This window comes from Staurois parvus, unplaced genomic scaffold (genome assembly GCF_062004578.1).
Source record: "Staurois parvus isolate SC_StPar_1 unplaced genomic scaffold, SC_StPar_1.0 ptg000282l, whole genome shotgun sequence".
In the NCBI taxonomy this organism is placed as follows: domain Eukaryota; kingdom Metazoa; phylum Chordata; class Amphibia; order Anura; family Ranidae; genus Staurois; species Staurois parvus.
The window spans coordinates 6,333,768-6,356,702 of record NW_028318078.1 but is presented as its reverse complement, the minus strand read 5'-3'; the positions used below and the strand labels follow the sequence as shown (position 1 = coordinate 6,356,702).

General features: G+C 41.4%; 1 protein-coding gene across 11 annotated transcripts in view; it reads left to right on the top strand.

Annotated features, from left to right (window-relative positions):
- ERC2 (ELKS/RAB6-interacting/CAST family member 2) overlaps positions 1-22,935 on the top strand; it is a 1,463,345-nt gene that overhangs the window by 268,079 nt on the left and 1,172,331 nt on the right. For all 11 annotated transcript variants that reach the window (XM_089681887.1, XM_089681886.1, XM_089681885.1 and 8 more), the window contains one exon: positions 17,454-17,528. In XM_089681887.1, coding sequence (XP_089538013.1) covers positions 17,454-17,528 — 75 coding nt within the window. The remainder of the gene's footprint in view (positions 1-17,453; positions 17,529-22,935) is intronic.

Below are 22,935 nucleotides of genomic sequence, written 5' to 3'. Positions count from 1 at the left end.
CGCATTGGTAGCCTGACATGAAGCCGCATGTCAGGAGGACAGCCGATTACTGTGTATGATCGTTTGCCTACATGTAAGTGGGTATTTGTGTTTTTATTTAATTAAATTGGATATATTGCACTATGGAGCCTGTTTGGTTTATGTCTCTGAGTGGAAGATAGTGGTGTCGGTAGAGCGGTGGAAGAGGTCTGGCTAAAGTTACCATCATTCCAGTCATACTGAAGGGATCAACAGGGGATTGCCTGACTATCTTTTGAAAGCTGGTTGGCCCTTGAGGTCATTGCAAGGAGGTGAGGGGGCACTCAGATTGTTTTGGGATTCCTGTGGCACGTATGACACATCCACGTGTGAAGAGTTCCTCACCTGTGTGCTCATATTGGACTTTTTATCACCCCTTAGTCACTTACTAAGTGTGTGTCAATTGCACCTTGACACCAGTGATTGATTTATGCTGTCACTAAGGGGGTTGATTCACTTGTGTTGGTTTATTTGCTTCATATGTATTTTATTAGTAGCGCTGCACCAATTTTATAGTTTTTTTAGTTTATGTTATATTGGTACATAGTAGGTGTTAGCAGCTTTTTACATTAGGGTCATCTAAGCGCAGGGGTTCTTTTATTCAATATTATTATCATCATCATGATGGGTAAAAGCAAAGAGCTCTGTTAAGACCTTCGCAACCTTATTGTTGCTAAACATACTGATGGCATTGGTTACAGAAGGATTTATGAACTTCTGAATGTTCCAGTGAGCACTGTTGGAGCCATAATCTGGAAGTGGAAAGAACATCATTTCACCATAAAACGGCCACAACCAGGTGCTCCTTGCAAGATTTCTGACAAAGAAGTGAAAATTATCAGAAGAGTTGTCCAAAGCCAAGGACCACTTGTAGAGAGCTTCAGAAAGACCTGAAATTAGCAGGTCCAATTCAAAGAAAACAATAAGTAATGCACTCAACTGCCATGGCCTGTATGCACGTTTATTATGCAAGACTCCATTGCTGAAGAAAAAGCATGTTGAAGCTTGTTTAAAGTTTGCTGGATGACATTTAGACAAGCCTGTGAAATATTGGGAGAATATAGTCTGAACAGATGAGACCAAATTTTAACTCTTTGGATGCCATAATACACACTATATTTGGGGTCAAATGGTACTGCACATCCATCACCTCAAAAACACCATACCAACAGTGAATTTTGGAGGTGGAAACATCATGGTGTGGGGCTTTATTTCAGCATACGGTACTGGCAAACTTCATATCATTGAAGGAAGGATGAATGTAAAAATGTACCAAGACATTCTTGATGAAAATCTACTGCCATCTACCAGGATGATGAAGAGGAAACGATGGTGGACATTAGAGCAAGACATTAATCCCAAACACAAAGCCAAGGAAACTCTCAATTGGTTTCAACGTAAAAAAATAATGTTGCTAGAATGGTCCAGCCAATTACCTGACATGAATCCAATAGAAAATCTATGGAGAGAACTAAAGATCAAAGTTCATAGAGGAGGCCCACAGAACGTTCAAGATTTGAAGACTGTGTGCAAGAATGGGCCAAAATCAGGCCTGAGCAAAGCATGCAACTAGTTTCTCCATACAGGAAGCGTCTTGACACTGTTATTACCAACGAAGGATTTTGTACGAAGTATTGAATAAGTTTCAGTTGCCGTGTGCAATACTTTTTCCCTGTGTCATTCCATTTTAATACACATCATGTCATTTCTGAACTTATTTGTTTTGGTTTATATGTATGGATAGCATGGGTTGTTACCAAGATGTAGTGAAATTTTCACGTCAATATCACCTTTAGAAATATATGTAGTGAGAAAACTGGTGACGTGTTAAACACTTATTTTATCCACTGTATATATACAGGACAATGGAGGACAAAATAGGAAAGAGGAGGAGGGGAGGGAGAGAGATTTGGAAGGAAGTAAAGAAAGGAAGGAAGTAGGGAGAGAGAATGGATGGAGGAAGGGAGGGAATGAACGAAGGAAGGGGAGGGAGTAAATGGCTGAAGGAAGGAAGGGAGGGAATGGAGGAAGAAAAGATGAGAATAGATGAAGAGAAGAAGGAAGGGAATGGATGGAGGGAGGAAGGAATAAAGGGTGGGAAGAAAGTAATGGAGGGAGGGAGGAAGAGAGGGAGGGAGTGGATGGAGGAAGGAAGGGAATGGATGGAGGGAAGGGAAGAAGGATGAGAGGGAGGGAATGGATGGAAGGAAGGGAAAGAAGGATGAGAGGGATGGAAGGAAGAGTGGGAGGAGGGAAGGAAGGAAAGAGGGGAGGAAGGAAGGAAGGAAAGGAATGGATTGAGGGAGAAAGGGTGGGAGGGAAGGGAAGGAGGGGGGAAGAAAGGAAGGGGGGAGGGAGGAGGAGGGAATGGAGAGAGGGAAGAGAGGACGGAAGGAAGGATGGGAGGGGAGGAAGGAAGGGGAGGAAGAAAGGAAGGGAGGGGAGGAAGGAAGGAAGGAGAGGAGGAAGGAGAGGAGGAAGGTCAGACCCCCGGCTCACTGGCTCATTCAGAAGCATTACAGAGCTGCCGGCCGCTCTGTATACATTTTCTCACCCACACCACCCCTTAGAAGCTGCACGGAATTGAGTGTGGGCTGGCACAGGGGGAGGCAGAGCAGATCCAGCCTCTTTCTCTCGTGTTGGTGCGGAGGAAGGGGGAAGGGGCTGGGCACTGAGGAGCACACAGGGGGGGCCCAGAAAGAGAAACTTTGTGTGGCCTTCAGATTAGCACAACAACAGTGCATAGAGAGCTTCATGGAATGGGTTTCCATGACCGAGCAGCTGCATCCAAGCCTTACATCACCAAGTGCAATGCAAAGTGTCAGATGCAGTACTGTAAAGCACGCTGCCAATAGACAGTTCTAGATATGCTCTCCAGAGTGACGAATCACCCTTCTCTGTCTGGAAATGGATATGTCTGGGTTTGGTGGTTGCCAGGAGAATGGTACTTGCCTGACTGCATTGTGCCAAGTGTAAAGTTTGGTGGAGGGGGGGGGTTATGGTGTGGGGTTTTTTTTCAGGGGTTGGGCTTGGCCTCTTAGTTCCACTGAAGGGAACTCTTAAGGCGTCAGCATACCAAGACATTTTTGCACAATTTCATGCCCCCAACTTTGCGGGAACAGTTTTGAGTCCTGACCTCACCACGATAGAACACCTTTGGGATAAATTAGAGTGGATACTGCGAGCCAGGCCTTCTCGTCCGACATCAGTGCCTGACCTCACAAATGCGCTTCTAGAAGAATGGTCAAACATTCCCATAAACACACTCCTAAACCTTGTAAACAGCCTTCCCAGAAGAATTGAAGCTGTTATTGCTGCAAAGGGTGAGCCAGCTCATTATTGAACCCTATGGACTAAGACTGGGATGTCATTAGACATTAGAGTTCATGTGTGTGAAACCAATGCTTTTGGCTATATAATATATGTGTGTGTGTATATATATATATATATATATATATATATATATATATATATAATATTCCCAAAAGTATTGGTGTATATATATTGTGACGGGCGCGGCGTCAGACCCCCAGCGCTTCTCACCAACTGGTGACCGAAGGACTAGCCAATCTAAAACCGCGCTGTCACGTGCGTAACAATGCAACGCTCAGCTGCACCCTGCACAGAGATTTTCCAGCTCACTGGACCACAATCTATGTGTTGCAGCCTGAGAGCGATTGTTACTGGATCAGGTTAATTACACAATTAACCCTTCACACTGCCACCACCACCTTATTTTGTACAGAGAAGGAGGAAAATCACCAATCTTAGCAGTAACACTATGATGTTTGAATAAGCGTCTGTATACACACTGTCACCGCAGGCAGATGTATGCAGAAGTTTAAAACACAGTAGCGCTCTTCAGAGACAGGGATTCTTAGTTTGCATTAAAGAGCTTTACAAACAGTTCAACACTTTTCAGAAAATAGGATTTATTACTAAAAAGGTCAAAATGGTGCAATAAAAATATTTACAGAAAAAGATGTAGCCAATCAATATATATATATATATATATATATATATATATGTATATATATATATATATATATATATATATATATATATATATATAAATACAGAGAGCAATAATGCAACAGGGAGATAACAGAAAGAAGTTTAGAGAGGTAGAATACTTGCCTTGGTTTAGGCAGATTCAAGTGTCCTGAACAAAAGGGTACCGTTTCTCCCAAAGTTGGTTCCTGATGTTAAAAGGGAGATCTCTTCATCTTTTTTCTCTCGGCCTGACAGCCTCTTTTCTAGTCCCCTAGCAGGGGGCGTCTCTGTAGCCAAGGGCCAATCGTCTCATGTGGGGAGGGGGTGTAGGCAGAGACCCAGGCTAGTACCAAAAATCCCTCGCAAGTTATACCATGGTCAATCACCTTCCATAGGTACATGTAACATCCTATCCACTGGTAGGATAATATGCAGAATGATATTCTGAACATCCAGGCGCCAAACATGACATATTTGCTTGGGACGGTTAAGGAGATATCGCTTTCTGCTCTCGGGTAGACGTAATCTAGGGATGTAAGGTATGAGATGACTCGCATTAAACTGATCTGTCTGAATATAGGCTTTGTTTCATTGTATGTATTTCCTGCGAGAAGTTATGAAATTATATGAAAAGTGGGTTCCAAATGAGATGTATGTTTTACTGCTATTCCGGAATGCTTTCAAGTCCAGTGACTGGCGGGTTTATAGCTTTACAATCAGCTCAAAGCAAGAGTCTGCCAGACACACTGGAATCAGCTAATTGGGTTTACAACCATGAAGTGTATCCAGCTGTGCCTGATGCACTTCTGAACTCAGCCACACTAGACCACATGCCATTCAACAGGAAGGGAGGGGTGGACTGATTTGGAGTGAGAATGACACAAGATGGAGGATCTCTAGCAACATGGATGTCCGCGTCCATATCTGTACGTACAATTGCTACATATTATATATTTATATATATATATATATACACACACATATATATTTAGTGTGTGTGTGTATATATAACATCATGAGGTCAAGGGGCAGGGTTGACTAGTGTGCGGTTCTGAGGGAAAGCCAGGAAAGGAAAATTACAGTAAGTATTTGTAAAAGTTCTCCATTTTCCTGGCTCTGCCTAATGCCAGCATAATATGAGTCAAGTTGGCCCTTGACCCCATGGTGTTGCTGGCATGAGGCAGAGCCAGGAAAGGAAAATTACGTTAAGTATTTGTAAGTATACTTAAAGATCTGTAGTATTGGATTTCACAGGCTGCACTGCTCGCTATTGAAAATGATTAATGTGATCTGACAAATGAGATATAAGGCATTATTATATTTAAGACGTTTGAGAAATAGATAAATTAAAGTAGAATTATAGGTAAAACTATTTTTTTCACTTTGGAGAGAGCAAGGGAGGATTATAACCACTGTCAGATTTTTTTTTTTTTGCATAATTTGTGTCCCATTGGAGAGATTTACCTCCACTTCCTTTCCATAGCCAAACAGGAAGTGAGAAACCAAAAAATATCCCAGGGGTGAATAAATACCACCAAAAGAAAGTTCTATCTGTCTCAAAGAATGCTAACAATTTCATTTGGGTATACAGGTACTCCTCGCTTAACGACCGAGTTCCGTTTCAACGACTTGGTCGTTAAGCGAATTGGTCGTTAAGTGAGGAACTGCATGTACTGTATACAGTAGTACAATATATGCATAGTATTTGACAATACAGTATTCTGAATAAGTAAAATAACAAGAAAGATCAAACTGAAAACTTCCACTTGTCTTAATTTGCATAGGTTGTGTAATTTACACACAGTACTGGAATGTTGTATTACAGAACATAAAGTTAGCAAAGTACGGTCGTAATGGTCGTAAGTGCGAGCGGTCGCTAAACAGGTAGGTCGTTAAGCGAGGAGTGTCTGTAGTTTTGCAATTGTCATACAAAGTGTGACAGCGCTGAAAACTGAAAATTGGCCTGGACTGGAAGGGGGTGAAAGTGTGCGGACTTGAAGTGGTTAACAGGGGCACAGACAGCAATAAAAGCTGACAGGAGTTTTAATCCCTCTCCACTTTATTCAAAACTAAAAAAATGTTTTGCCTATAGCTATGCTTTTATTTAGATGGTGTTGCATTGTGTGGCTAAATGGTTAGCACTTCTGCCTGGCAGTACTAGGGTCATTGGTTTGAATCCCAGCCACAGCACCTCCTGCCTGGAGTTTGCATGTTCTCCCTGTGCCTGTGTGGGTTTCCTCCCACACTCCAAAGACATGTTGGTAGGTGAATTGGATCCTGTCTAAATTGGCCCTAGTATGTGTATATATGAATGTGAGCTAGGTACCTTAGATTGTACACCCCTTGAGGGTCAGGGACTGATGTGAATGTATAATATATATGTAAAGTGCTGCTTAAATTGCTGGCACAATATAAGTACCTGAAATAAATATAGAGTACACTACATATATTTACGTGAACTAGTGCTGTGTGGCCTGTGGTTCTACACTGGCTAATCTAGAGAAAGCCAGATGGGGGTGCAACACACTAAAATGGCACTATACTTTGGATCTTTAGAGGTTAAGCACTGGTCATTACCTATTCTGCTCTATAAAGGACACAGTTTGGCAGTAGAAATTTGTCATAACTCAGGAGTACATGGTGCAAGTCCTGGTTAATGCAGTTTGATAAATGATACCCCTGGTGTTTCTAGCTATCAAAGCCAGTCAGATAAATCTTGTCCACTGCTGCGTGTGTGTGTTTGAGCACACCGTGATGTTAGGCAAGACATCTGGCGTGGGATTTTCCTGTTGAATCATTTTAACTTTAATGTGCATTTTTTGCTCTTTTGAATAGACGAGCTAAGAAAAATATCTTGATTGTGACTTTCCGACCTGATGTACCCTTCAAAACTGGAAAAAAATACAGTGCAGCTTAGTGTATATGAAACACATTATAGCGGTTCTCCAGGCAGACAGTTAAATAGAAGAATTAAATACTCATATGTATAATCTGTCCAGCCAGTCTTGTGAGCAGAATATTTAAATGTTGTATCAGCTAGGTGGACCACTCTGCTACAGCCTGATTTGGCATCACTAGTCAATGGTTCATCTTTACTGCTTTCTGGACCACCTCCCTGCTAATGGGACAGAGATGTGTCTGCTAATTCATTGTCCACTGAGTTGCCTGGAGTTGCAGATGTAACATAAAAAGCTGCACAGCGGTGTGGCCCTTTTGTATAAACTACCAGTCTTGGCAAGCATTGCAGATATTTTTCCAGGGGAAGCATGTGTGCCAATTGTGTATTTTTGTATGTAAGAAATGGTTGACACTGTGATCCCCAAACTTTGACTAGTTTACCCTAACCTAGACCTTGTAGCATTATTCCTCCCACTGACCCCAACAGTGAGGCACTATTCTTCCAACTGAACCTACCCCTACAGTTGGGGTTCTATTCCTCCTTCCTGTTAGAGGAGTCTGCAAAAATAACCCTTTGGTGGTCCGAGCAGTAGAGACTCCAGAAGTTACAGTATATGTCTAAGAATGGATAGAAGTTGTTTGCTTTAATGAACATGAGATTTCTTTATTTCCCTAAATAAAAACATGTATTGTAGCACTAAACTGCCACTTCTTTAGTTCAAGGTGATAACATTGATGTTATGTGTGAAGAGGTGATGTCATCAGGTAAGGATGGATTTCTGGCCAGATATTCATTATTGTAGACAAATCCTACTCATATAACTTCGGGGACCTCTCCAATTGGACCACTGACATATTATTTTTGCAGACTCCTTTTATACTACCAGTTCCTTATATTAACCCACCGTTATCCTGGGTGAAGACTGTTTTTTTTCCCAACTGCATACTTGGAAGGTTTCTCAAGGGGTTTTCTACCCCTTGGGTTGACTGCAGCCTCAACAGATCATGCAAGTCATCTTTTATTTCTTCTTTTACCCACTGTGGAACCATTTTTCAGGTCATTTAACTTTTTTAATACATCCTTTTTGAAGGGCTATGCTGCCTCTCTCTTTCTTTTCCAGTAGACACCCCGAGCTGCACCAGACACTACTTCCAGATCTTCAGCACCAATTCCTTCAAGCCACAGTTGACCACCATGTCCTAGATCCTATTCTTCCTACTGACAACAATGATTGGGCAATATTCCTTGCATTGACACCAATGATGAAGCATTGTTCTTCCCATTGACACCAATGATGGGACACTGTTCTTTCACTGACACCAATGATGAGGCATTGTTCCTCCTCCCACTGACCACAGGCACTAGGCCATTTTTTACTTCCACTGACTACCAAGCATCAGGCATCATTTACTTCCACTGACCTATGATGCCTGGGCATTTTTCACTCCCACTGGACAAAATCTGCTCCTCCCTCAAAGGCAGTAAACTGGACCTTGTGACCTAATGCCTGTGGTTGTTATTGTCAGTGGCAGGAATAGTGCCCCATCATTGGTATCAGTGGGAAAAATAGTGTTCCATTGTTTATCTCAGTGGGAGGAACAGTGTTCCATCATTGGTGTCAACAGAAGGAATAGTGCTCCATCGTTGGTGTCAATGTGAAGAATAGTGCCTGATCGTTGCTGTCAGCAGGAAGAATAGTGCCCATTCATTAATGTCAGTGGGAGGAATAGTGCTCCATCATTGGTATCAGTGGGAGGAATAGTGCCCCATCATTGGTATCAGTGGGAGGAATAGTGCCCCATCATTGGTATCAGTGGGAGGAATAGTGCCCCATCATTGGTATCAGTGGGAGGAATAATGCCCCATCATTGATGTCAGTGGGAGGAATAGTCACATATCATTGTATAAGTGAGAGGAATAGTTGGTATCAGTGTAAAGAATAATTCCCAATGTTAGTGCCTGTGGAAGAAATAGTGCCCCATCATTGGAATGAGTGGGAGGAACAGCGCCCCATCTTTGGTATCAGTGGGAGGAATAGTCCTTCATCATTGGTATCAGTGCAAAAATAATGCCCCACTGTGTCTGTAAAGGGAATGGTGCCCCATTGTTGGTGTCAGTGGGGGGAATAGTGCCCCATCATTGGTATCAGTGAGAGGAATGGTGCTTTATCATTGGTATCAGTGCAAAGAATTTGCCCCACTGTTAGTGTCTGTAAAGGGAATGGTACCCCATTGTTGGTGTCAGTGGGGGGAATAGTGCCCCATCATTGGTATCAGTGAGAGGAATAGTGCTCCATCATTGGTATCAGTGCAAAGAATAATGCCCCACTGTTAGTGTCTGTAAAGGGAATAATGCCCCATTGTTGCTGTCAGTGGGGGGAATAGTGCCCCATCATTGGTATCAGTGAGAGGTATAGTGCTTTATCATTGGTATCAGTGGGGGGAATAGTGCCCCATCATTGGTATCAGTGAGAGGTATAGTGCTTTATCATTGGTATCAGTGCAAAGATTAATGCCCCACTTTTAGTGTCTGTGGAAGGCATAGTACCCCATCATTGGTATCAGTGGGAGAAATAGTGCAAAGAATAGTGACCCATTGTTGTTTTCAGTGGGAAAAATAGGATTTCTGACATTATTTTTATTGCTGTTTTTGCCTTCCTGCCCCAGTGACATCCCCTCCCCACAATTGCTTGCATAAGTGTCAGAGGGACAGGAAGTGTGGGAAAATTTCCCCAATATGGTCACAGACAGCAATAAAAACCTGACAGTAATACAAATCTTCCCCACTTTCTCCAAATCAAGAAAATATTTTAAATACTTCCCATATGTGGCCAGTGCAGTGGCTAAACAGTTATTACTTTTTCCCTGCAGCTTTGGGTGCTTACCTACAACAAGGGATGATATCTGCATAAAGCTCCTTCATGCTTGGGTTTTGTTAGGGCACTCTAATTTCTTATTTCAACAAAATAACATATTGGGAGGTTAATTGGCATTTTATGAAGACTACAAAGTGTGTATGAATGCAACAAGACACTAGACTGTAATGTACTTTATATTCCGGGACTGATGTGAATGTGTATGTACTCTGTAAAACACTGAACAGCATGTCAGCAGCATATGCCTGTAAAAGATGTTTTGTGCAAACTGTCTACTAGAAATTGCCTATTTCATCAAAGAGCTGTCTTATATTTTCATTTAATCCCTGCAGTACAGAAAAAGCAAGCATTTTCAAGCAGCAAGCATAGAAATTGCAAAATACTTGCTGTGGTGGCACATCATGCTTGACTTCCGAACTGTAATGTAATATTTTTATAGAACAATGCATCAATCCCATTAAAAATGAAATAGGTTTAGTCCTCACCTAATGTTATGTCCTCTTGTGAAAACTGAGAGATGTTAAAATATTGATAGAATCATTTCTTCCACATCCATGTATTGTTATGGCAGGACAGGGCAAATCCCAAAAGTCAGGTATCCAAAGGTTGGCGGCTTAACTACTTGACCTCTGGAAGGTTTTACTCCCTTCATAACCAGGGCATTCTTTGCTATTCAGCACTGCACTACTTTAAGTGGCATTTGCGCAGTCATGCAACACTACGCAAAATACATTTCTATTATTTTTTTTCACACAAATAGAGCTTCATTTTGGTGATATTTGATCACCACTGGATTTTTATTGTTTGTTATATAAACAAAAAACTGAAAATTTTGGGGAAAAAACGATACGGTCTATTTTCAAAAAATCTAATTTCTTCATATATTTAGGCCAAAAGGTATTTTGCTACATGTGTTTGGTAAACAAATAATCCCAATAAGTATATATTAATTGGATTGTGCAAAAGTTATAGCATCTGCAAGCTATGGTATATATACTGGTATTTACGCAGCTCTGACGCTATACTGGTAATGGTGGGAATCAGTGACTTATAGTGGAACTGTGATAGTGTGGCTACAAATCTGGCACTAAGTGACGCTGGCTGGGAGGTACACTAACTGATTAGCCGACACTGAGATCAATAGTGACACTAATACAATGATCAGTGATAATTCTGTACATTGCCACTGTACTAATGACACTGGCTGGGAAGGAGATAACTTCTAGGAGCAATCAATGGGTTAACTGTGTGCCTAACAATGTGTAATTTGTAGAACGTGTGCAGCTTTTACTTTATTATCTGGCTGTTTTTGCTCCATGCTTTACAGCTTGAAGAAACTGCCAAATTGCTGTTCCCTGTACACAAAGTTCTGTGTTATTGTAAACGCAGAACTCTGCATTTGATTGGACACAGCCTATCAGCTTACTTCAGCCAAAATCATTGGCTTAAATCAGCTGCCAAACTCGTGTTTTGTCCAATCACAGCACGGGCCAGCAGGGGGTGTGCATGTTCGTGCCCCAAACCCGCTAGCAATATATTTACTGTGAGCAGGTGGACCTGGAATCAAAAAGTGAAGATTTGCTATGTTACAGAGAACATTCATAGTTGTTGAAGCTGAACGCAGGGAAAAGTAAAAGTTCTCCCTAAACTTTATGATGTGAGCTGTACCTGTCATATTGAGTATATAATAGCGTGCAGGGACCAGTCTTGTGCTCGGAGGACTGGTGGATTAGGTAAGTATATTTTTGCTCTTATAACCCCTAGACACAAGTGAGAAGTTAGCCCATGCAGTGCAGACACAGCCCCAACTGCATGGTACAAACATTTTTTTGCCTAGAATTATGCTTTAAATTTTTAAAGTATCTAAGTTCCTCTTGGTGTACCCCTTCTGGAGTTCCCAGTAGGAGGTATGTAAACATCCAGATGAGTAACTATAGTATGCTATAGAGAGAGAGAAAGATCCAACGATTAAAAACAAACCATGGTAAAAGCCTTTTGGGACATACTTCTCTTGTAGGTCACAAGAGTGCACTTACGTTTGCTCTCCTGTGACTCAGCTAATAGCAGGCTATTGCCCAATATTAGCTGATGAGTCAGAGCTGCTCTGGACGTATCCTGACAGTATTGTCGGGAGCCACCTGGCTGCCTGATTGACAGCTGGCTCTGCCTCTCAGCATGTGGCTAAGGGCCAAAGCTAGCTACGCTTGCCTCCGCTGTAGCCTGGTGCTCCAGTGAGTGCTGGAGGAGCATAGCAGATAGCGATGGCTGACATTTGCTGTTCTCTGCTCCGAGCAGATCAAGAACTGAGTGATCAGCGGCCATGTGATCGCTCCCTTCTTGGTCTTAGAGCCGATGTGTGACTGTTGGAGCATCGCACTGACTCTAAAGCTTAGAGGTGAGTATAGATTTTATTTTTTCCATAATCCCCATACCTGTCCTTTAATAAACTATTTGAAGTTTTTTAACTCAGGCCAGAGTCATCCCCACATTTAAAATTGTGGATAATAGAGAATCAATTGAAAATTCCCAGCAACACCAGATGTCTTTTTATTCAGCTTTGAATCTTGATTGTTGTTGTGATAGATTAAACAAACCATTCTGATTCAGGATGAAAAACCCTGAGGTTATTCGCATTAAAAAAGCCATATATAAAAGCTAAAATTGTAACTTTCAAAGAGCAGATCTGTCAGATAGGCAAGCACCAAGCTCAGTGATCCTAAAGCTACAGGACTCTCATTTACTACAGCAGTTTCTGCATGCAGTAAGTTTTACTTCAAGGAATGTGACAACTCTAAAGTGGCACGGTGCCAAGCTTCCAGAGTTTGAAAACTGCCGAGTTGGTCTGACGCAGTTCTTCCATCCAAATGGGTTATTTTGCTAGGGATTTCCCCATAATGAATACTTGCGGATCTCACTGATTAAAGTGACATTTGGAAACTGGTAAGTGGACTGGGAGAAACTGTTTACGTTAGTTTGTCTTCCAGTTCCTTGAACAAGAGATCAGTGTTTGAGTTCGGACAATCAGAAATTCCACACATCATCGATGTGCTGAGAGAACTGAAATCCAATCTTGAGAGACGTCTGAAGTATGCACAGTTACACCAGCTCAGACACAAGGTGGAGAGGCTGGAGTTAGACAGTAGCAGATGGAACCAATAACGTATACAGGAAAGTATTGGGTAGCACGGTTGTACTTAGGCACTTCTCTGGAGACCACTCCACTTAAACAGCCCATAATCTTTTGCTACATGTGTTGGCTTTTTTATTTAACCTACAAGGTGTTCTTCTTTTTCCAGAGATGAAGTAAGCTCCTGGGGCTACAGCAGATTGATTTGTTTTTTTGATTATGTTCCCTTCTTACATTTTACTAACAAATCTATTGCGAAATAAAATAGCTGTACACCGTTTCTGGGTGTCTGGAAAAGTTTTGTGTAACCAAAATATTAATAATAATTTAATTAATGCAAAGGCAATAAGTGGAGATTGATTTAGGGACAGTGAGTGTCCTTTGTAAAATAGGTTGGTGATGGTACTAATATGTGCTTGCATTAAATGGCAGTAGGCAGACTTGCATTTTCTTCTCTTGTCTAAGGGTGGAAAGGTGCCAGGCTGTCATGAGTGATTGTCTAAGAAAACCCATTCATGGCCTTCAACTTTCACCTGAGCAGAACTGGATATGAAGCATGGGCCAAGGAAATGGAGCTGTCTACACACGGAAATATTCCTGATCAAATTGTAAATCGCCATGCAGGGGCGGACTGACAACTCATGGGACCCCCGGGCAATAGCGGATCATGGGGCCCCTGTGTCCTTGCCCAAACTCAAAAAAGCCTATGAAAAAGGTACCGGGGCATCTCATAGGGCCCCCTACTGACCCCGGGCCCTCGGGCAGTGCCCGAGTTTCCAAATGGTCAGTCTGCCCCTGTGGCTATGACGAATCTCATGAGCTGACAGCTGGAGTTCTAACCCTTCACCACTCTATCCGAAAGCAATAAGGAAGTAATCAATCTGAATGGTTACCAATCAAGTGATGGCCATATTTTACTCTTACACTGGAACAACCGTAATGTTAAGGCAGGACAATGGAAGTGCAAAACCAACCAGATGGCTGTGAAATAACCCCATTCCCCAGTCTGATATGTCTTCATTAAAGTGGTTGTAAAGGCTAAAGGTTTTTACCCTCATGCATTCTAAGCATGAAGGTAAAAAACCTTCTGTGTGCTGCTTCCCACACAGTCCTCCCAATACTCACCTGAGCCCCTTCTCGATTCATCTCTGTGCACAGGAGCCTCAAGTGTTCTGGGTCTCTCTCCTTATTGGGTGAGACCCATCATCGGGAGCCATTGGTTTTCACTGTTGTCAATCACATCCAGTGAGTAAGTGAGGAGAGAGCAGGGTGTGGGGCTGACCCACAGCTATATGTGTTCTTTGGATGCATAGAGCAGAGCTCAGAAGTGAGCACGCACAAGCAGCTTGCTATTGGGGGGAACTGGTTAAGAGGGAGGAGCCAAGAGCACTGACAGGGGACCCGAGAAGGATCGGGGCTGCTCTGTGCAGAACCACTGCACAGAGCAGGTAAGTATGATATGTTTGTTATTTTAAAAAAATGAAGCTTTAATATCACTTTAAGGGGACCTATTATTACTATTATCAAATAGGGGGATTATCGGCTCCTTTGTAATAGTAGTAAATAGTAAAATATTTTTTTTTAAAAATAGTAAAATATTTTTTTTAATTAAAAACTACCTCCCCCACCCACACACACACACACACACACACACATAAATGCACATATATATGCATATACATATATACATACACATACACTGCCTGGATGCAATACATACATGAACCACCAATTACATATTACATATCTTCTGAAAAAGAATAATTTTAGGACATCATTTTAGCTTAACTTTGAATTGATGAGCTGAAATAGTTTTTTATATGTTGAATATTTAAAATTTTGAGTACCTACTTTTTCAACCTTCCACAAGCATGCACAGTATTAAGCCTTGAAATATTTGTAATTTTTTTTAAATTGACCCAGTCTTGTCTCATTTATTGTGGGACACAAGGCTCCGAGAGAACTGGATAATACTGCCATCTACTGGAGGATTTGAACACTGGAAAAAAACAAAACGGTGACTTGCCGGGTAAATTCCCTCCCACTCCCAGCATGCCTCCGTTTTTAGCGAGTGTCTTAGGAGAATGGACATAAATCAGAAGGTGAGGACCACACTGTTTTCAGTGTTCGACCTTGGTAATAGATGGATGCTCATAGGCGCCACAATAAAACGATGCAGCGTTATCAGCACTTTGTTGCAGACATATACACTTTTTATTTAGTGCCGTGTCACATTAGGAAAGTGAGCTAATGTTTCGTGGCCACACAGGGTCCCTTCATAAATGCCACATAGTGACAGATGCATGTGTCACCCTGCTTATGTTTATGGTATTGCCCTTGACACTGCCTGCTGGGAGTGGGAGGGATTTTACTAGGCAGGTCACAGGTTGTTTTGTATGGCAATGTCCAAATTCTCTTGCGGGTGGCAGTATAACCCAAATTATTATTATTATACAGGATTTATATAGTGCCAACAGCGCTTTACAACATAAATGTCTCTGTATCCTGTGTCCCTCAATGAACTTCCAAGAAAAGGATTTTATGGTATGTTAAAAAAAAATCAGTCTTTTATATATAACAATTTGCAATAGCTCCCCTGTATATTAATGTCATCCCAGACTAGTTGACTAGTCAGCTAATTGAATCACAGCCATTGTACTGGAAAATGCCTAATATCTAGAAATCGAAATATACACACTTGTTAGTCAGCTCTACAGTGCTCATGTACATATCAAAATGTACACATATTTAAGGTCAGAATGAATAGAAGAAAATAATTTAGTGAAGATATATGAAAAAGTATTCATTATACATAATATGTAAGCATTTTGCCAATTTCTCTGCATATAATATTACATTCAGGGTTTTAAAAATGCCCCATATGTGCTAAAAAAAAAGTGAAATCATGTTTGTGTTGTATTGTATTCTAAAAATTGTGGTCAGTTCACAAAAAATTTGATTATCTTGTGGCTCAATACGGTTAATGCTTCTGTTCTGCATGCTTGTTTCAGTAATTGACAAGCTATGGAAGCCGTTGCATTAGTATAGCAGTTAGGAAACTTTTATTTCTGAAGGGGAGATCAAAATGGTAGCCTCTCTCATGAGAAGTTTACTTTAAAGTGGTTGTAAATCCTTACCTATACCCAGTGAATTGACTGGCCTCACTTGATACACAGAAATGAAACAAATCTTCCTACATAGGTTGTACCTGTTTATCTACCACCATCTCTCCTGTACATTCACTTAAAGTGCAGAATTTATATAGCTTTTCTGAGATTTCAGAAAAAAGGGGGCAGAGAACAGAAGTTATATGCTGTAGAGCTCACTGAGGAGAGCTCTGAGAGCTGATTGGAGGGAAGAAACACCCCCCTCCCCTCCACACAGCTCACATGAACAGAGCTAAGGCTGTCAATATGCTGGAGGTCCGTCCCCTTTCACCAGTTTTCTCTTGGTGTTAGGAAAACTTGTCAGAAGTGATGCATGCTGATAGCAGAAGAACAAGGCAGCAATGACACTTAGTGTTCTTAAACGAGACAAGTATACACTAAAGAGGGGTGTGCCTTGTTCATATTTCATGTCAGGTTTACAACCACTTTAAGTTCTTTATTTATTAATTATTTAGATTTTTTTTGTAATTTATTATTATATGAATAATCATTTTTTTATTGAGGTATTTATATATTTATTCTAGCTAAAAAATGAATGCACAATTTTTTTTTTTTCTAAATATTGTTTCTCTAGGGTAACATTACAGTAAAGTATTTGCTGTTTGTTCTACTTTCTGACCCTCCAAATCTAGTGCCTTTACTCACCTACCTCACTCCTGTCTGCCAGTCACCTTAGCAGCCAGTGCAAAAATCTTAAGCTGATACCATTCATACTATATGGTCAGTAATCTGCTAGGCACGTTTGATGATTGGCCTCTCAAGCACTGAGCACAATATTATGGAATGACAGGACAAATAGGTAAATGTGTCCAATATCCAGAATCGGGATGCTAACTAGGACTGTGGATTAGGTCAGTGGATTAGGGAAGGTAAAGGCAGATTTATTTTCCATATGTAGTATAAAGTGAGGCTTTGATGGTATGGGAGGCACTGGTTAATAAACATTTGGATATCACCATTATTAATACCCCAAAACCTTCCTAGGTGTTAATACGATTGCCATTCCTACACACCTCTTTTGCAGCATATCAGAAGAGGTGCGCTTTAAGATCCCAGCCTGTGTTGATCTTCCTTAATTGGAATACATGCCATCTCATCAGCGTGACGGCGGGGATGCTGTTATTAGCACTTAGATGTAGCCAGCTACCTTGGAAATGGTGATCATTAATAATTGATAGCGCTTCCAGCATTAATTCATGCATTGGCTGTAACACAAGACAGTGACTGCTGCAGTCTCGTGTACCTGTAGACTCCCAGATACGCTTCTAAACATTAACTTTCAGCCCAGTTTTAGTAGTGGACAATTATTTTATGATCCATTAATAAAATGAAATTATGAGTCGACAGGCTTACTTTTATCGTGTTCCTCCACAGGAGCTGCACAGACGGAATCAACTCCAGCCTGAATCGGCAAAGACCAAAGCTCTGCAGACCGTCATTGAGATGAAGGTAAATTTTGTTGCCTGTCCTTTGTGCTAGATATCCATGTGGGATGTTAACAATCATGCTTTAAAGACCATGCTATACACTATGTTTTGATTACCCTCTTGTTCAGTAACTGGTAACATGCATGTCACCATACTGTACGTTGTGTCCTGCTTACCCTGCTCTACAATAATTGATCACGTGCATTGCCTGTAGTGTTGTACATTATGTCCCATTTACCCTGCTGTCCAGTACTTGGTCACATGCATTACTTACTATGCTGCACGTTAAGTCCCAGTTATTGGGCACACTTGTTGCTTACCATGCTGGTCGGTATGGCACATGCATTGGCTACAATGTTGTATGATATATCCCAATTTCCCTGCTGTACAATGTGTACAATATTTTGTCTCATGCTTTGCATACTATGCTTCACGCCATGTCCCACATGTGTAGCTGTACAGTGATCGGTCACATTATACATTGCTTATTATGCTTTACGTTATGTCCCAATTATTGGACACACACATTGCTTACTCTGTTTTACAGTAGTTAGTCACATGCATTGGCTACAATGTTGTATGATATATCCCAATTTCCCTGCTGTACAATATGTACAATATTTAGTCTCATGCTTTGCATACTATGCTTCACGCCATGTCCCACTTGTGTAGTTGTACAGTGATCAGTCACATGCATTGCTTAGCATGTGGTATCTTATGTCCCACTTACTTTGTTGTACAATATTGGTCACATTAATTGCTTAACATGCTGTACGTTTTGTCCTACTTGTCCCATGTTACAATAATTGGTCATATGCATTGCATACCATGCTGTATGATACTGTATGTCCCACATATACAACTGTACAATAATTTTTCAGGTGCATTGCCTGCCATGTCCCACTTACCCTGCTGTACAATAGTAGGTTACATTCTTTGCCTACAATGTTGCACATTATGTCCCACTTATGACCCACACCTAGCTTTAAAATAGTGGGTGAATACCTTTCCAAACGTTATGTCTCATTCATGCAGCTGTACAATATAATTGGTCACATGCTATGCTGTACATTATGTCTTGCTTATGAACTGCACAGCAATTGGTCACATACAATACTTACCATGTTGTATAATATGCACCAGTTAACCTGCTGAAAAATAATTAATCACATCTGCTCCATACTATGTTGTACATTATGCCCTGATTTCTCTTTCATACAGTTAAAGAGGAACTAAACTGTATCTGAGTACTACAAACTGAAAGCACTATTAATTCATTTTTAATGTTCAGAGCAAATTTGCCCATCCATCCATGACTGTGCTTTATTTTGTTAAGAAATCATTTTGAAATCCCGCCCCCCCTAGCATTTCTGGCTGCAGCCATCTTGAGTAAGGGCAGGTGATTCATGGTAGCGTTCACTTCCTGGAAGCCATCTGGCCTTAGCTTAGTCGTGCAGGCAGATGAAAGGAAAAATGGCCATGAAGACTCCTGAGATGTATGACATCATTTTGGCCTAGACCAGAAACCAGAAAGTAATTAAAGAAATGTAAGAAAAAAGTTTAAAACAAGTAAATAGAATATACCTTCCTATCTATTGACTAATGCTAGCAGCATAATAATTACAAATAGTTACATTTGTCTAAGGCAGGGGTGGGCAAACTTTTTGACTTGAGGGCCGCAATGGGTTCATATATTGGACCCGGGGGCCGGACCAAGAGTAGATGAATGATGTGTATGTGTCATCCATAGTAAGTATAGTAATATTCCCCCATAGTAAGCATAGTAATTCATCCCCCATAGAGTAATTCATCCCCCATAGTAATTCATCCCCCATATAGTAATTCATCCCCCATATAGTAATTCATCCCCCATAGTAATTAATCCCCCATAGTAATTCATCCCCCCTATAGTAATTCATTCCCCATATTAATTCATCCCCCATATTAATTCATCCCTCATATAGTATTTCATCCCCCACAGTACTATTCCCCCCCCAAGTAGTAGGCCAAGTCCCCCGTGTCAATTCACTTACCTTTGCTCCGCGCGTTCCTCTCGCCGTGTTCCCACGCCGTTCCGGTCTTCAGGGCGGACTGTGAGAGGAGCCTAGCTCCCCTCACGTTCGTCACGCTGCCCCGCCTACACACATCCTGACAGCCAATGTTTGCCTGCCCTGGCTGCGGGCCGGATTAAAAGGTCTGCCGGGCCGTATATGGCCCGCGGGCCGTAGTTTGCCCATTGCTGGTCTAAGGCTACGTTCACACTAGCAATGTGTGCAGGCCGCTTCCCAAACGCCTCTGCCAATTCTGCACATTACAGCACATGGTGCTGTTCTAACGGGAACGTTTGCGTCGCGGCAAAACAGACGCCTCTGGTCGAGTCAGGAGGCGTTGAAGCCTCCTATTCTAGTCTATGTTGCTGCTCCGCAAATGCTCGGCCGAGCATTTGCGGTGGGGTTGCGACGCGGTTGCGGGGCGTTTGCGGAGTGGTAACACAATTCAAACTGCATTATAGGCGTTTGTGGGGTGTTTTTAACGCTCGGAAAATGCCTAGCAACTTCCGCTAAATCGCACATGCGGCGTTTGCGGAGCGTTAAAAACCGCTCCGCAAACGCTTGCCAAACGCTATAGGAGCGTTTGGCAAGCGTTGGTAAAACAGCCAAGTGTGAACCAACCCTTACAGAGTTTAGTTCCACTTTAAGGAAGGAATAATAGGACCTTGCTGTACAATATATCTCCCAGTTAGCACTTCTGCCTTGTAGTAATTGGGTCATGGGTTCAATTCCCAACCATGGCGCCTCCTGCATGGAGTTTGCATGTTCTCCCTGTGTTCGCGTGGGTTTCCTCTGGGTACTCCGGTTTCCTCCCACACTCCAAAGACATGCTGGTAGGTTAATTGGGTCCTGTCTAAATTGTCCTAGTTTCATCCCTGGCCACATGGGATTTCCTGCATGGTAGGGGTTGGGGAAAGACCTGGCAACCTACCCTGTAAAAAATTACTGCTAAGAGAATTCATGGAAAAAGTCGCTTACGAGTGACGGTCCATGCAATCGCCAAGGGTCGGATACGACTGAATGGATAGATAGATAGATAGATGGAAGAAAAAAGTTTAAAACAAGTAAATAGAATATAACTTCCTATCTATTGACTAATACTAGCAGCATAATAATTACAAATAATTACATTTGTCTAAGAGAGTTTAGTTCCACTTTAAGGAAGGAATAATAGGACCTTGCTGTACAATATATCTCCCAGTTACCCTGATGATGCCTTCCAATAACTGGTCTCATTTCTTGCACACATTGTGTACATTATGTCTTAGTCTATCTATTATACAGTAATTGGTCATAAGTCTTCCACTCTTTGCTGTGCAAAAATGACCATGTGTAATACATAGTGTGCATTGTGTTATATAGAATGTTCTACCTATCCTATTGTACAGCGTTCTTTTCCATTCCATACTGTATATAGGACTGGCGTGTGTTTTTTGTACCACGTTAAACGTCAAGTATTTCTTTTCACCATGTGTACATTAAAGCATCTTATGCTATGTTTACAGCCTTGCTGGGATGATCCAATAGAAATACTATAAGGGTAACAATGCTTACCCTTCTTGAAGAAAATAATGTTTCAGCCTCTATCCCTTGCTGCTCTTATAATCAATCGCCTAGGCATTTCATCATGTGATCTTTTTTGTAGGATCAGCCAGGCAGAACTCTAATCCAGCTCTGTAGGAGATCACGTGGCCAAAGGCCTGTATCTCACAGGCTTCAACTTGTATAAGAGCAGGGTGATCAGCACACTTGGACAAAGCATTTTTCGAGCTTTCAGCAAACTTCGTGGAAGCTTTTAAAGTACCATTAAGCTACAGTTTGTAAATTTTGAACACAGATTGGAGTGTTGATTGTCACTTAAAGCTAGCTGATAGCAGGCTTCGACAGACTTTCAGCAAGCTTCAAGAAGTGCTGAAGCCTGCTAGCAGCTTGTTTAAAGTGACAGTCAGCACTCCCATTAAGATATGTGTTCTAACATTTACAAACTGGAACTGAATGGTGCTTTAAAAGCTTGCTGATGCTCTGCAAATGCTTTGTCAAAGCTTGCTGTTTACACTGTTTACAAGCTGAAGCTCGTGTGGAACAGGCCTTTGATTTTTCAGTTAGGCTTTGCAGAGTGGCTGGAACAACAGTTGTTTTTGGAAAAGGTAAGCATCTAAACCCCTGATGCCCAACTTGCTGGATTAGGGCTGGAAGTGGTACTTATGTTGCAGCCCTTGGGCTTCAGGAGCAGGTAGAGGTGACAAAATCATTGGTTTTCAAAGGGGCTGTGATGGCCAGTGTCCCTATCAGTCTCATGTAACATGACCGTAGTGGTCATAGTCTCTGACCATCTCCTGCAGTACCTCCACAAACTCTGGCAGCTTCTGCAACATTACATAAACTGAATATTATGTGTGGCCTTCAAGGGTGGTACTTGGGCCCCCTAAACCTAGTAAGTTGATCACCGCTGATCCAGGCTCTTTTGTTTATCTATCCCAGCAAGACTGTTAATATTGGTATATGTTAATATCAGGATACAGGTCCACTTTAAATCATCTCTTTATTTATAGTTTGCTGTACATCTACCATACTGTTCGTTTTATGTTTTATGTGGCAAGCTGTACATTGCATAATCACACTGTGGTACAATAATCTTAATTATAATAGTAATTGATTATAGGCTCAATTCACTAATCTATGATGATTATTATTTGCCATAATTATATATTCAGCAATGAGAGCAAAAAATTATGATCATGTCAAGGCAAAATAAAAGAAAAAAAAAAAAAACATACTTAGTACATCGCTGTAATACATGTACATTTCTCTGTATTGTATCCCTTTAAAGACCCTGAAAGTACATTAAAAAATGTCTGTTGATCTGGTCAAAATGCACTCAGGTCTGAAGTCCTGTTGTGGGTTGACAACACACCATTTTTGTGGACTTGTGGCCTCATTGACATGTGTATTTGGGACTATGATTTCCTATGGGAGATTCAGCAGTGTGTCCTGTGAACAGCTGTAGGAAAGTTCCATTCATATCAATGAGAGTCTGAGGGCTCATGTACACTGCAGCTGATTAACTCACCTTCAGGAGCTTTTCTGCGTTTTTTTTCAGCAGCCTCTGAACTCTCCCTAATGTTTTCCTATGTGTCCATGTATACTATGTCGTTTATAGTCATTTCTTTGAACGCATCAAACTTGGATCCAGGAGTAGATTTTATCAGCGTTTCAAATGCCAAATGCTTGTAAACGCGCGTAAGGACGGCTAACCGCGTTTAGAAGCGTTTGCGTTTAGAAGCGTTTTTTAACTTTTCCATATCCAGATGCTGTCCAGAGCCTTTTTTCATCATCTGAAATGCATGCAAAACATTTTTCATGTATTCAGATGGACCT